This window comes from Salvelinus alpinus, chromosome 28 (assembly GCF_045679555.1).
Source record: "Salvelinus alpinus chromosome 28, SLU_Salpinus.1, whole genome shotgun sequence".
Lineage (NCBI taxonomy): Eukaryota > Metazoa > Chordata > Actinopteri > Salmoniformes > Salmonidae > Salvelinus > Salvelinus alpinus.
The window spans coordinates 26,262,079-26,276,863 of record NC_092113.1 but is presented as its reverse complement, the minus strand read 5'-3'; the positions used below and the strand labels follow the sequence as shown (position 1 = coordinate 26,276,863).

Sequence of the window (14,785 nt, the reverse complement as noted above, 5' to 3'; positions counted from 1 at the left end):
CCACAACAAAGAGAAAAACATAAGCAAACACAAGGCAGTAATTACAGTATTAATTAAATCATTAATTAAAGTGGGAAGTAGAAAGTCAAATAGTGAAGTTGAGGTGCAATTAGATGCGAGAAAGGCCCATGTGTATCAATGTGAGTGTGGAGGGGGTTTGTGTGTCTGTTCTCTTGTCTGTCAGCCAGTGGTATGTCATCCTGGACTGTTCCCTTGCTGAGTGGTAGATAGTGTATCAGTCGATTTAACGGTCATGTGCTATCAGTCCTCAGATCTCTTTCTCTTCTTCATTCTCTCACTCTGTCTGCTTCAGGCCTACGCCATGTCCCACCCAAATAAATACATACAAGATACAGAGAAAAGGTACACCTAGACCTGCCCTCCCTCACTCTCTCTCTCTCTCTCTCTCTCTCTCTCTCTCTCTCTCTCTCTCTCTCTCTCTCTCTCTCTCTCTCTCTCTCTCTCTCTCTCTCTCTTGCTCTCTCTCTCTCTCTCAATCTCTCTCTCTCTCTCTCTCTCTCTCTCGCTCTCTCTCACACACACACACACACACACACACACACACACACACACACACACACACACACACACACACACACACACACACACACACACACACACACACACACACACACACACACACACACACAGACAGACAGACAGACAGACAGACAGACAGACAGACAGACAGACAGACAGACAGACAGACAGGCAGGCAGGCAGGCAGGCAGGCAGGCAGGCAGGCAGGCAGGCAGGCAGGCAGGCAGACAGACAGACAGACAGACAGACAGACAGACAGACAGACAGACAGACAGACAGACAGACAGACAGACAGACAGACAGACAGAGAGTACAAAACCACAATGCCCCCCGGTACCCCCCCTGTGTGGTGGGGGTGTGTTTCCACAGCGTGTGCGTTGGCGGCCTCTCTGCAGCTGCTCCTGGGGTGTGCCAAGTTTCACTGTGGGGTCTAAATGAGGGGGTGGGGGTGTCGGCGGGGATGGTGTGGTGGTTGATGGGCAGAAAGGAACCTGTTTTCAGTTGGTGTAAACACAGAGATAGTTATACAGGATAGCCCAGGAGTGGAAGGAAGGAGACAGATACTGACTAAAGGGAATTGTGGATTTAAACAGTTTTGCAGCACGGGCCTTGTGTAATCTTAATTTCAGACAGTTGATGGGATTGTATGGAATCTCTGTCTCTCTTTCACACTCTCTGTCTCTGCCTATATCCCAGTCCTCTCTCTCTTGCTCTCCTTCTGTATGACTAATGCTGCGTTCAAGTCATGTCGGAAACTGAGACATCTCCGACTTGGTTACTAATTGTAGAACGATGATACCCGAGTTTCCAACTTGGGAAGTTTTAGAATCAACCAATAAGAAGCTCTATCAAATAACTTATGTTCGTTTTAACTCGGTAGTTCCGAGTTTCCAACATATGTAGTGTTGTGTTGGCTCTCTTGTCGTGATGTGTGTTTTGTCCTATATTTTTATTGAATTTATGTTTATTTTTAATCCCAGTCCCTGTCCCCATAGGAGGCCTTTTGCCTTTTGGTAGGCCGTCATTGTAAATAAGAATTTGTTCTTAACTGACTTGCCTAGTTAAATAAAGGTTAAATAAAAAACTAAAATGTTGTGAACGCAGCAGAGCAGCCAGTGCTTAGAGAATCCAGCAGGCCTCAGTGTGGGGATGCAACTTCGTTTAACTCATTATGTCGTGATTAGAGCCCAAGCAGAGAGGAGGTGAATATAACCATAGATAGACCACGGCACGGTGAGACTCTCTGCAGTCATACACTACTGTAGACATGCACACTGTAGTGGTACATTCACACACCACTATTACTTCATTAATTCATACCGGCCTGTTATTTTTAGTTATACATTACTATTAGCAGATATAAAATACTCTGCCACCATATATAGTATAGTCTAACACTAATCTGGTTTGCACATATAATCATTTATTCAGCAATAGGTGTGCCCTCCATTTCAAAGAGGAATGTTGTGTTAATTTCTCTTTTGTTGCTCAGAATATGGCAGTGAATGTTTTTTTAATGGATGAGAGCGGTTGCTTTTTGTTGCCATGCCAACAGCAACCTGTAAATATCTCTATCCCTCATTCACAGTCTGGGTTTGGTAGGACTTTCTCACCACACACAGCACAGCCGTAGGCATGGGACTCCATATGTAAGCTACCCGTGTTGAGACTAAGGTTGTAGGAAGTGCTGTCATAAAGGGCATAAAGGGTTAATTGACGTCTTAAACGCTCTGTAACCCTGTAACCCAGTGAACTGTAAACCAGTGAATATATTATTGTAACTTAATGAAAGACAACAGAAAGAAAAGGCTGAGCGGTGTTGGAGTAGTTGAGTATGTCCCCCTCTGAGGCAGACATGGAACAGAAAGGAAGTACTAAATATTTGTGTTCTGCCATCAAAATGGAGCATGAACATCATCATTATTATCTGATTAATTATTCCACTTCTCCTGATAGCTCCCCTCTGTCAGAAGGGCACAGAGTCAAAAGAATAGTGCTCCTTTCATTCAACAACATTTGCATTAATGCTAACAGTTTTGCATGGCACAACTCCAGCATAATCTAGCCATTGTTTTATCCCTCCTGTTCAGTCTCTATGGGTTGGCACATGGGTTATTAAGTCTACACCAAATGCTGAATACCTTACCCAAAGCCACCACTTCACTCTCCACCTGGCGAGATGGGGGAGAATTGACCTTAAAGCGGCAATCGGCAGTTGAAACAATAATAAAGCATTCTCCCCACCCCTGTTTCGGTAAAAAGCTGAGGGATAGGGCTGGAGAAATGTAACCACTCTCAAATTCATAGACATAACTATGGATGCAAGGATTGGCCATCCATGATATACTGTATATCAAAATTATAGCTTTAACCATGTTTTGAGGCTATATAATGTTTGTTTGCATTTGCTCTGTTTCAAACCTTGGAGTGAAATAAGCTTATTTTTTGGTTCTGATGGGGAACGACAGTTGAACTAAGCTCATGAAACATTTCTAGGTTAATATCATGGGGTGGCAGGTAGCCTAGTGGTTAGAACGTTGGACTAGTAACCGAAAGGTTGCAACATCCCCAAGCTGGTAAAAATATGTCGTTCTGCCCCTGAACAAGGCAGTTAACCCATTGTGCCTAGGCTGTCATTGAAAATAAGAATTTGTTCTTAACTGACTTGCCTAGTTAAATAAAGGTTAAAACAAATATTCTTCAAGAATAAATGGATACATTTTATTAATTCAGATGTCCAAAAATGGATGAAGCAGATTGCCCACTTAATATAAAAAGCACAAGGCATTATAATAAAGACTGCTTTTGATGTCGATGTTTCTGCAACAAGGCCTCTCTCAAACCATATCTCCAATTTACCTACTTTTTTAGGAGTGATTGTGTGCTGTGGTTATTTTAGTGCTTCTTTGGCAATGGGGGAGTGCCTCCAGTGCCTCCTCAATCTGATCCCTAAACAGTTCATTTTACACATAATAAAATATATTGAATTTGGGCCCTCAGTGTCCCCTAATAAGTAATGTGCAAGGTTCCTCTGCGTTGGATGTAGATGACACACATTTTTTTGTGTGAATGACGCCTCTTTATAGGACAAGTGAATTCGATATGTCTACATATTTTAAGCCAATGTGTTCCTAGCCTTTTGATAATATTTTTGTAATTGATCTCTAGTAAGCTGTGCACGGAGTATCATATCACAGTGGGTTCATATGTGAGTGTGTGTGTTTTTGTGTAAAAATATGTATGTTACTGTGTGTGTGTGTGTGTGTGTGTGTCTGTACAAAGAGGGGGTCGTTGATCGCCCTGCTCGGTTTTCCTCCTCTAAGCACCCTCTCTGTTGCCATGGAGAGACAGTTCTTTGCTCCCATAGGAGGAGAAATTAACACCATTTTTAACTGGTCTGGAGGCCTCGCCCCTGTGTGGGAGAGGAGACACACACATGCACACATACACACATACGCACACACACACACACGAACACACACACACATACACACGCACACGCACACACATACACACACACGCACGCACGCACACACACACACAGCCTTACGACTCAGTGTTGAATCTTACTACTACACTCTGCTACTGTAATTTTCTTATGCAGTAGTAGGACCAATATTTAACAAACTACACCAGAGTAACATAAATAGAAAATATATAGTAATTATGTAGTAATAACACAATGATAAAAGGAATGTGTTAGGCCCAGATTGCAGAATGAATGTGTAGTACATCAGAATGTTCCGTTTGGGGGTGGTGACTGGAACATCAACATAGTCTAGAGAACAGAGTGAGCAAAGGAACAGGGAGAAAAAAAAGAGAAATGGGGGAAATAAAGGAGGGTGGCTGGCAGAAAGAGGAGAGGGTGAAGGTACGTATTAAAAAGAGGGTCAAGGAGATTATATTTTACATCTTTTTCACCCTATTAGGTCGTCCTAGTCCCTTAGCGCCTTCCTCACTGTGGTACCCCCCTTCTACCCCCTCCCCACTGAGGACACTAGGGCTTTCCTATTTATGCGTCTATTACCTCGCTGATGGGTTTACCACGATGAGATGGGACTTTAAAAGGTGACCTGTTGTCACATCTGCAATGAGATAATCTGAATCATTGGCGCTGTTGAAACAGCCATCCTTTACCCCAACTGTCCTTCTTTCTTTCTTTGGAGCGCCGTCTCTCTGTCACAGCCACCCATAACCAACTGCATTGGGGCGGCAGGTAGCCTAGTGGTTAGAGTGTTGGACTAGTAGCTGAAGGTTGCAAGATCAAATCACTCAGCTGACAAGGTAAAAATATGTCGTTCTGCCCCTGAACAAGGCAGTTAACCTATTGTTCCTAGGCCGTCATTGAAAATAAGAATTTATTTGTTCCTATCTGACTTGCCTAGTTAAATAAAGGTAAAAAAATATATGATTACAGCTATATTTTCATGTACTGTAGCCTATTATACCTCATAATTATTAATTAGTTTACACATAAACTACCAGTCAAAAGTTTTAGAACACATACTCATTCAAAGGATTTTCTTTATTTTTACTATTTTCTACATTGTAGAATAATAGTGAAGACATCAGAGCTATGAAATAACACATATGGAATCATGTAGTAACTGTCAAGGCTCAGGAGAAGACCCAGATGCAGACTGTTTCGAAGTAACAAAAGTTTATTACAAAAACAGGGCAAACGACAGGTCAAGGGCAGGCAGAGGTCAGTAATCCAGAGCAGTGTCCAAAAGGTACAGAATGGCAGGCTCAAGGTCAGGGCAGGCAAAGGGCAGTAATCCAGGGAGGTGTGACAAGGTACAGAACGGCAGGTGGGCTCAGGGTCAGGGCAAGCAGAATGGTAAAAAACGGGGAAACTAGAAAACAGGAACTAGAGAAAGACAGGAGCAAGGGAAGATTGCTGGTAGGCTCGACGAAACAAAACGAACTGGCAACAGACAAACAGAGGTATAAATGCATTGGGGATAATGTGGAAGATGGGCAACACCTGGAGGGGGTGGAGACAATCACAAAGACAAGTGAAACAGATCAAGGTGTGACAGTAAACAAAAAAGTCTTAAACAAATGAAAATATATTTTATATTTGAGATTCAAATAGCCACCCTTTGCCTTGATGACAGCTTTGCACACTCTTGGCATTTTCTCAACCAGCTTCATGAGGCAATCACCTGGAATGGATTTCAATTGAAAAAAGTTAATTTGTGGAATTTCTTTCCTTCTTAATGCGTTTGAGCCAATCAGTTATGTTGTGACAAGGTAGGGGGAGTATACAGAAGATAGCCCTATTTGGTAAAATACCAAGTCCATATTATGACAAGGACAGCTCAAATAAGCAAAGAGAAACGACAGTCCATCATTACTTTAAGACATGAACGTCAGTCAATACGGAACATTTCAAGAACTTTGAAAGTTTCTTCATGTGCAGTTGCAAAAAAACATCAAGCGCTATGATGAAACTGGATCTAATGAGGACCACCACAGGAATAGAAGACCCAGAGTTAACTGCTACAGAGTTCATTAGAGTTACCAGCCTCAGAAATTGCAGCCCAAATAAATGCTTCACAGAGTTCAAGTAACAGACACATCTCAACATCAACTGTTCAGTGGAGACTGTGTGAATCGGGCCTTCATGATCGAATTGCTGCAAAGAAACCACTATTAAAGGACACCAATAAGAAGAAGAGACTTGCTTGGGCCAAGAAACATGAGCAATGGACATTAAACCTATGGAAATTTGTCCTTCGGTCTGAAGTCAAAATTTGAGATTTTTGCTTTCAACCGCCATGTCTTTGTGAGACGCGTGTGGGTCAACGGATGATCTCCGCATGTGTATTTCCCACTGTAAAGCATGGAGGAGGAGGTGTTATGGTGTGGGGGTGCTTTGCTGGTGACACTGTCAGTGATTTATTTAGAATTCAAGGCACACTTAACCAGCATGGCTACCACAGCATTCTGCAGCAATACTCCATCCCATCTGGTTTGGGCTTAGTGGGACTATCATTTGTTTTTCAACAGGACAATGACCCAACACACTGCCAGGCTGTGTAAGGGCTATTTGACCAAGAAGGAGAGTGATGGAGTGCTGCATCAGAAGACCTGGCCTCCACAATCCCCCGACCTCAACCAATTTGAGATGGTTTGGGATGAGTCGGACAGCAGAGTGAAGGAAAAGCAGCCAACAAGTGCTCATCATATGTGGGAACTCCTTCAAGACTGTTGGAAAAGCATTCCAGGTGAAGCTGGTTGAGAGAATGCCAAGAGTGTTGAAAGCTGTCATCAAGGCAAAGGGTGGCTATTTGAAGAATCTCAAATATAAAATATGAAACACTTTTTTGGTTACTACATGATTCCATATGTGTTATTTCCAAGTTTTGATGTCTTCACTATTATTCTACATTGTAGAAAATAGTAAAATTAATAAAAACCCTTGAATGAGTAGGTGTTCTGAAACTTTTGACTGGTAGTGTAGCTGTACTGTACCTGTAGTATTGCTGCTGGCGGTATTTGAGACAACATATAACTGTAAATCCTATGATGTATGTGGTGTGATGGCTGTAGGGCTTTATAGTGTTTGCTCCCACTACTCCATTGAGGATAAAGTGCCCTTTCCATTTTAAATGTTTGCTGTGTTTTTCTCCCTTCCTCTATCCACTGGCCTGTCTGTGTGACCCAGCTGCCTCCAGCCCCCCCGACTCGTCTATGTGCAGGACTACTCTCTCCTCTTCTCCGTTCTCTCCTCTCCTCCTGCTCTCTCCTCTCCTCCTCTCCTCTCACTGTGGAGGGGGGGGGGGGGGGGGGCGTCTGATTCAACCCCCCAGTCTCCTAGCAACAGAGCTGTTTGGAGTGGGACAGGGAGAGGAGAGAGAGAGAGAGAGATAGGAGGGGATGGGGAGAGCAAAGTCCTATGGGATTAGAAAGATGGGGAGAAAGAGAAAGGGGAAGAATGAGAGCGAGAGAGAGTTGGAGTTGAGTGTTGATAGGTTTATGTGGTGATGGTGATTAGGGCTGCTGACATGTCTTCCTCCTGTAAAACGCTGTGATGCTGATGAGAACACATAGTTACACAACCATTCAACAGCTGGTCTCCTCCAGCAACGCAACATACACCTTGTGGACTATGCTGAATATACAGACAGAGGAGCATTTAAACACACAAACATGAGCGTGCGCAAACGCACACAGACACAGACACTGACACACACACACACACACACACACACACACACACACACACACACACACACACACACACACACACACACACACACACACACACACACACACACACACACACACACACACACACACACACACACACACACACACACACACACACACACACACGCAACCCTTCAAAGGGATCCAAAATCTTTTAACAAAATGGATGGCTGTATTGACTCTGGGTTGATTCCTGCCAAGGGTGATGGAATCTTTGCTGTACCACAGTTCACTCAAAAACGAGGAGGCATACGAGGCAACAACAGCTATAATCTTGGTTAGTGAGATATAAAGTGTTGTAACACTGGTAGATGTCCAAGTATGTGCAGTACAAAAGCATCCTAGGTTGGATTACTATTCTGGAGAGAATGCAAAAAAAATAACGTACCGGCTCACTCACTATTTTTGTCCTGAATAATGATGATGTCATCAGGAAAATGAGACAGGAGTGATGATGTTAGCATTATCATTAGGCTATTACATTTAGAACATGCTGACAGGGAAGGAGAGTGGCGAGAGAGAGAGAGAGAGAGAGAGAGAGAGAGAGAGAGAGAGAGAGAGAGAGAGAGAGAGAGAGAGAGAGAGAGAGAGAGAGAGAGAGAGAGAGGAGTGGGGCCGGATTAAAACAAACCTGCTCTGGGAGCTGGTTTTAGTTGCCATGGCAACGATCATTACCTTGCACTTGGGAGAGCAGGAGCAAGGAGAAGGGGAAGAAAGAATGAACGGGACAGAGGGAGCGAGGAGGAGAAGGACACAGTTGGAGGAAGAAGAGAGAAAGAAACGTCAGATAGCAGGAACAGGATAGAAATGTCAAAGGAGAGAAAAATAGTGAGATTCCTCAGTGATGCCAGAGGAGAACTTTCTGAACTCTGGACCCTCCTCCGGGAACACTAGAACACATCCCCTGACATCTCACAGCTAGTCACAAAGCACAGCTTTTGGAACCTACATGTGTGCTGTTTACCAGGAACTCAACTAGATGCATATAATATTCCATTATTTTGTTTCACTGACCTCAGCTTCTGTTCAGAGCTATTAACCATGCACATAAGCCTCAGTTCACATGTTCTTTTGTTTACATGAAACTAATTTCTCGAGGAAATAATACACCAGATAAACCTAAACAAGGATGTTATAAAGAATAGAGACAAATGTAACAATGAAATACAGAAAAGTTGAGGGAGAAAAGGAGAGAGAGAGAAAACCCAGCGGTGACCACGCGAAAGAAAGCCCATGTGGTAGGTAGGCTATTAAGCAGAGAGGCCGCTGTAGTAGCAATGTGAGTTCCAACCACACCTGCCCGAGAGAGAGATTGTGGTAGTTTCTATGGTTACGGGGTCAGCTACATGGGAATCAGGGTAGCTGCTGTAGGAGTAGCTTTCTGCATTGGACAGGACTAGAGGTGGTGTTATTTTTAAACACTGACTGCAGGGATGAGGTGGTGTTGGTGGTGCCCATCAAATGAAGCCCTAGACATCTCTCTCTCTCTCTCTCTCTCTCTCTCTCTCTCTCTCTCTCTCTCTCTCTCTCTCTCTCTCTCTCTCTCTCTCTCTCTCTCTCTCTCTCTCTCTCTCTCTCTCTCTCTCTCTCTCTCTGCATTGGAGCAATCTCAGAGTGTGTGTAACAGAGAAAGAGACTGACTCTGCAGGGGTGAAGAAGCTCTGCTAAGGGGAAGCTAATCTGGCAGCTAATTCCCTAAACACAAAATAAATCAGTGCCCACCGCAGTACACTAGACCCAGTGCTATCCCCAGTCCCAGCAGTGCTCTGGACAGTGGGTGGGTGATGATACCAAAAGCCAGAAGCAGCAGCCTGGATCAGTGACATCTGTCAGGAGACACTCTGTTAGGCTAGCCCCAGACACAGACAGGCACCCAGCCTGTAGAGCTGGGATCTACATGGACACAGACAGGCACCCAGCCTGTAGAGCTGGGATCTACATGGACACAGACAGGCACCCAGCCTGTAGAGCTGGGATCTACATGGACACAGACCGTAGCACTGGACATCTCAGGAGAGCTGATCCAGTGGTGATTTTTCCTGCACCCTGTTTGAGTTGCTCCATATTCTTCTCTCCTGTGTGCTGATCCATATTACTCTGCTGAATCATATTCACTGTTCTCAATGCTTGAATAAGAAAGCCATCTTGTTAACATTCACACTACGAGCCCTGCATCAGCTAATAGCCTTGGGGGTTAGGATATTTTCAGATTTTCATGACTATTATGTTTCAGATATATTTTTCCATATAGAACTGATACACACACGTGCATGTGTAAAGGACGTCACACTGCTTGCTTAGTGAGTACACTTCCTCCCGATTGGGCCCACAGTTGGTGCGAACTCGGGACCTCTGCTTTGCTAGCACACGTGACCGCTCTTCTAAAGCCTCTTACCAGTTGGCGTCACACTAAAAGCTAGCTATTTGCTGTCGCAAGGGGGGACACTTCAGGCTGAGGAATGAGTTTCACACATCCCCATGTGGTATACATGCATGTGCTCACACACACCCTTACAAAAATAACACGTTAAAAAACAAATCACGTGAAAAATAAAAACACATCTATATCATATGAGTGAGACGTGGTTTTGGGACAGGTGTGAAGTTTCAGCTGTTTTCCCCTCATGAAAAAAAAAGTTTCCACTTTTTACTTTTTTTTCTCTGGTTTCTTTTTTACCACATCCAGCTACTTCTGGTCTCCCATCCAGGAACCAACCCTGCTTACCTTCAGAGGCAAACTAGTAATGCGATGCAGGATACTATGTTTCTGGAATTAAATTGCCAAAACTTGCAACTGGAAAAAAGGCAGCGAAAGCAAAGGCCGGTGTAACATAACCAAAGATGGGGAAAATTGCAGGAAAGAGGGAGACGTTTTATTTAATCATGTTATAATTTAAAAAAATCCCTGATAATTTTTTTTGGGGCAACCATTTAGATTTTATTTGTTCTCACATTTCGAAATTATTTCCTTGAAATGTTTTGTTTTTGCTATCAATATTTTGGGTTTTATGTTTTGCTTTCAATATCATTATTTTTGTTTGCAATAGTAAGAATTTTGTTCTCGACTTCAGAAGTTTGCTTGATATTAATGGCATAAAAGTAACTCACTCACTAGAAGATTGCACCATATAATAACACTATTACTCTATTTAAGGTGTTTAAAGCGGCAATCCTTAATTGAAACAATAACAAAGTGTTTTCCCCACCACAGTTTCAGTACAAATCTGAGGGATGAGACTGGAGAAATGTCCTGCTCTCAATCAGTAGACTACGCTATGGATGCGAGGGCTGTCCATGATATCAAAATGATCGTTTTAACCATGTTTTGAGGCTATACAGTGGTTGTTTACATCTACTTTGTTTCGAACATTGGAGTAAAACATTTTATATTTTGGGTTCTGATGGGATACAACAGTTGAATTAAGCTCAAGAGGTATTTATAGGTTATATTCTTCAAAAATCAACGGGTACATATCATTAATTTATATGGATGTAGCAACTAAGGATTACCCCTTTGACAGGCAGTGACCTTCATACAGCAGAACTATGTCGCCATTTGCACATGATCCATTAAACTACCTCCCAAAAATGTATTCTGTCGACTGTTCCGCAAATGTCCCGCAAAATCGTTGCCTTGGCCCACATTTGGGATTTTTTGTTGTGGTCTCCCTAATTTCACGAGTGGAAACATTGCTACTGTTAACACCATCCTTTCACATGTACGGAGAATAACATTAGTTCAACCAAACATGTGAATCTGCAATTCCACATGTCAAAGTGAGATTTTTTACACAGTTGGAGTTTTCTTACATGTAAAATATGATTTTCACATTTGCAATTGAAATTCACATGTGAGGTGAAAACATGTTATTTTCCTCACGTGAAAAAGTGGTGTTAACATGTGAACTCTAAATGTAATACATGTGAAAATGCAATTTTCACATGTGAAACTGCTAATTTGACGTGCTTTTTTTGTAAAGACATGCACACACACACACACACACACACACACACACACACACACACACACACACACACACACACACACACACACACACACACACACACACACACACACACACACACACACACACACACACACACACACACACACACACACACACACACACACACACACACACACACACACACACACACAGGCCTCAGTTTCCTCAGGCAGGGTATTGAATGTTTCCCTCTCTGTCTTCCAGTGTGCAGATGCAGGCTCGGCCCAGTACAGCTTGTCCCTGAAGAGGGTGGCAGTGGTGGAGGACTTCTTCGACATCATCTATGCCATGCATGTGGAGATGGGTGCCGACCCTGGTAGAGCACCTAAACACGCTGGCCAGAAGAAGACCTACAAAGCGGTAAGAAGCCGTCCCGCAAGTGATTTATTTTGTCCCTCCAAAGTTTTTAGAAGAAAAAAAATATATATATATGTTTTGGGGGGGTTCGTTTTTGCTAAAAAAAATACTAAAATCACCCAGTATTCTGCTAAGAATGAGTTTCATTTAGGAAATCTGTTCACCAAGTATTCACACAAATGAAAAAAGAGACATACTGTATGTGATTGTGTCTCAATGTAATCAAGGTATGAAATTATTGTTATTTTCAAATACAATCTGTTTGGGGCTTAGTTGTGGTCAATTTGCAGTGTACAAATTATTATAATTATGATCCGGCCCCCTCATCGTCCGCGCCGACAAAAATCGGCCCTCGGCTGAATCTAGTTGCCTACCCCTGCTAAAGACTGTACTAAAACATATTCTTCCTATTCTCTTAGAGACTGCCACATAAAATATACATATTATAGACTGGCTATTTCTTATTCATATCATCAGTAGCTACTAAGGAAAAAAGGCATCCTCAACGGGAGACAAAAGTAAAATCCATACATACCACATAATCAACAGCATATGCATTCCCAGATTAAATTGTTTTATGGTGTATCTGTATTCACCCAGTCCTAGTGTATTCACCCAGTGTATTCAGCATCTAGTTAGGTCTGAGATGCCATGTCTGTGTCTGCAGCTGGGAGGTCTTTGTCTGTTTTGTGAGATAGTTTTTTGGGAAGCATGGCTGTTACACCCCCCAGGGACCAGGGCCTTTTCTCCCTCTTGCCTCTCGCCCCTGCCCCGTAGAGAGGTCCTGTCATGTCTCATAGTACGTACCCTTTTGAGAAGGCACTGAGCGCCATTGGGGCATAATATGAAGCTGTCACTGTGGCCTTCTGGGAAGTGCAGATTCCTCTGGGTGGCCTTTCCTTCTCCTCTGCCTCTGGGGGAAGGAGAGGGGGGGGGGGGGTGAGCTGGGCACCCCTGCTGCCTCGCCATGGTCACATGAAGGTCGCCTTGTTTAGCAGGGAAATGCCAGGGGGGGCAGAGAAGCAGAGATAAACAGGGAAGGGAGCTAGAGCGTGAGAGAGGGAAATATACAGCCAGGTCTGAAATGATTGGCACCCTTGATAAAGATGAGCAAAAAACACTGTATAATATAAATAATACAAATACTGAGCTATGTTATATGCTACAAAAAGTGGGAAATTATATTATTTTATACTAATACAATTGCTCAGAGAAAGAGATTTAGTTTAACAAGTAATAAAAACAATCTGAAAAAGATTTTGTTACGGTTCAGCCTTATTCTAAAATGGATGAACTAAAACATTTTCCTCATCAATCTACACGCAATACCCCATTATGACAAAGCGAAAACAGGTTTTTCGAAAAACAGAAATACCTTATTTACATAAGTATTCAGACCCTTTGCTATGAGACTCGAAATTGAGCTCAGGTGCATCCTTGAGATGTTTCTACAACTTGATTGGAGTCCACCTGTGGTAAATTCAATTGATTGGACATTATTTGGAAGGGCACACAACTGTCTATATAAGGTCACACAGTTGACAGTGCATGCCAGAGCAAAAACCAAGTCATGAGGTCGAAGGAATTGTCCGTAGAGTTCCAAGACAGGATTGTGTCGAGGCACAGATCTGGGGAAGGGTACCAAAAAATGTCTGCAGCATTGAAGGTCCCCAAGAACACAGTGGCCTCCACCATTCTTAAATGGAAGAAGTTTGGAACCACCAAGACTCTTCCAAGAACTGGCTGCCCGGCCAAACTGAGCAATCGGGGGAGAAGGGCCTTGTTCAGGGAAGTGACCAAGAACCTGATGTTCACTCAGACAGAGCTCCAGAGTTCCTCTGTGGAGATGGGAGAACCTTCCAGAAGGACAACCATCTCTGCAGTACTCCACCAATCAGGCCTTTATGATATCGTGGCCAGACAGAATCCACTCCTCAGTAAAAGGCACGTAACAGCCCATTTGGAGTTTGCCAAAAGGCACCTAAAGACTCTCAGACCATGAGAAACAAGATTCTCTTGTCTGATGAAACCAGGATTGAACTCTTTGGCCTGAATGCCTTGCCTCACGTCTGGACGAAACCTGGCACCATCCCCGCGGTGAAGCATGGTGGTGGCAGCATTATGCTTTCAGGATGTTTTTCACCGGCAGGGACTGGGAGACTAGTCAGGATCGGGGGAAAGATGAACAGAGTACAGAGAGATCCTTAATGAAAACTTGCTTCAGAGCACTCAGGACCTGACTGTGGTGAAGGTTCACCTTCCAACAGGACAAGGACCCTAAGCACATAGCCAAGACAACATAGGAATGTCCTTGATTGGCCCAGCCAGAGGCCGGACTTGAACCAGATCAAACATCTTTGGAGAGAACTGAAAATATCTGTGCAGCGACGCTCCCCATCAAATACAGGTGTGCCAAGCTTATAGGCGAAAGGCGCTTCAACAAAGTACTGAGTAAAGGGTCTGAATACTTATGTAAATGTAATATTTGCAACAACAGAAAATGTATCCTGTTTTTGCTTTGTAATTATGGGGTATTGTGTGTAGATTGATGGGGGGGGGGCATTTAATCCATATTAGAATAAGGCTGTAACGTAACAAAATGTGTAAAAAGTCAAGGGGTGTGAATACTTTCCAAATGCACTGTAAGTAGATGGTAGAGTCAA

The 14,785-nt window shown here is 43.2% G+C and overlaps 1 protein-coding gene across 1 annotated transcript in view; it reads left to right on the top strand.

The window, feature by feature from the left end:
• The window catches only part of LOC139557516 (nucleolar protein 4-like), a 45,939-nt gene that overhangs the window by 5,236 nt on the left and 25,918 nt on the right, over positions 1–14,785 (top strand). Inside the window, exon 2 of the mRNA XM_071372463.1 lies at positions 11,970–12,125. Within this exon, the coding sequence (XP_071228564.1) occupies positions 11,970–12,125 (156 nt within the window). The remainder of the gene's footprint in view (positions 1–11,969; positions 12,126–14,785) is intronic.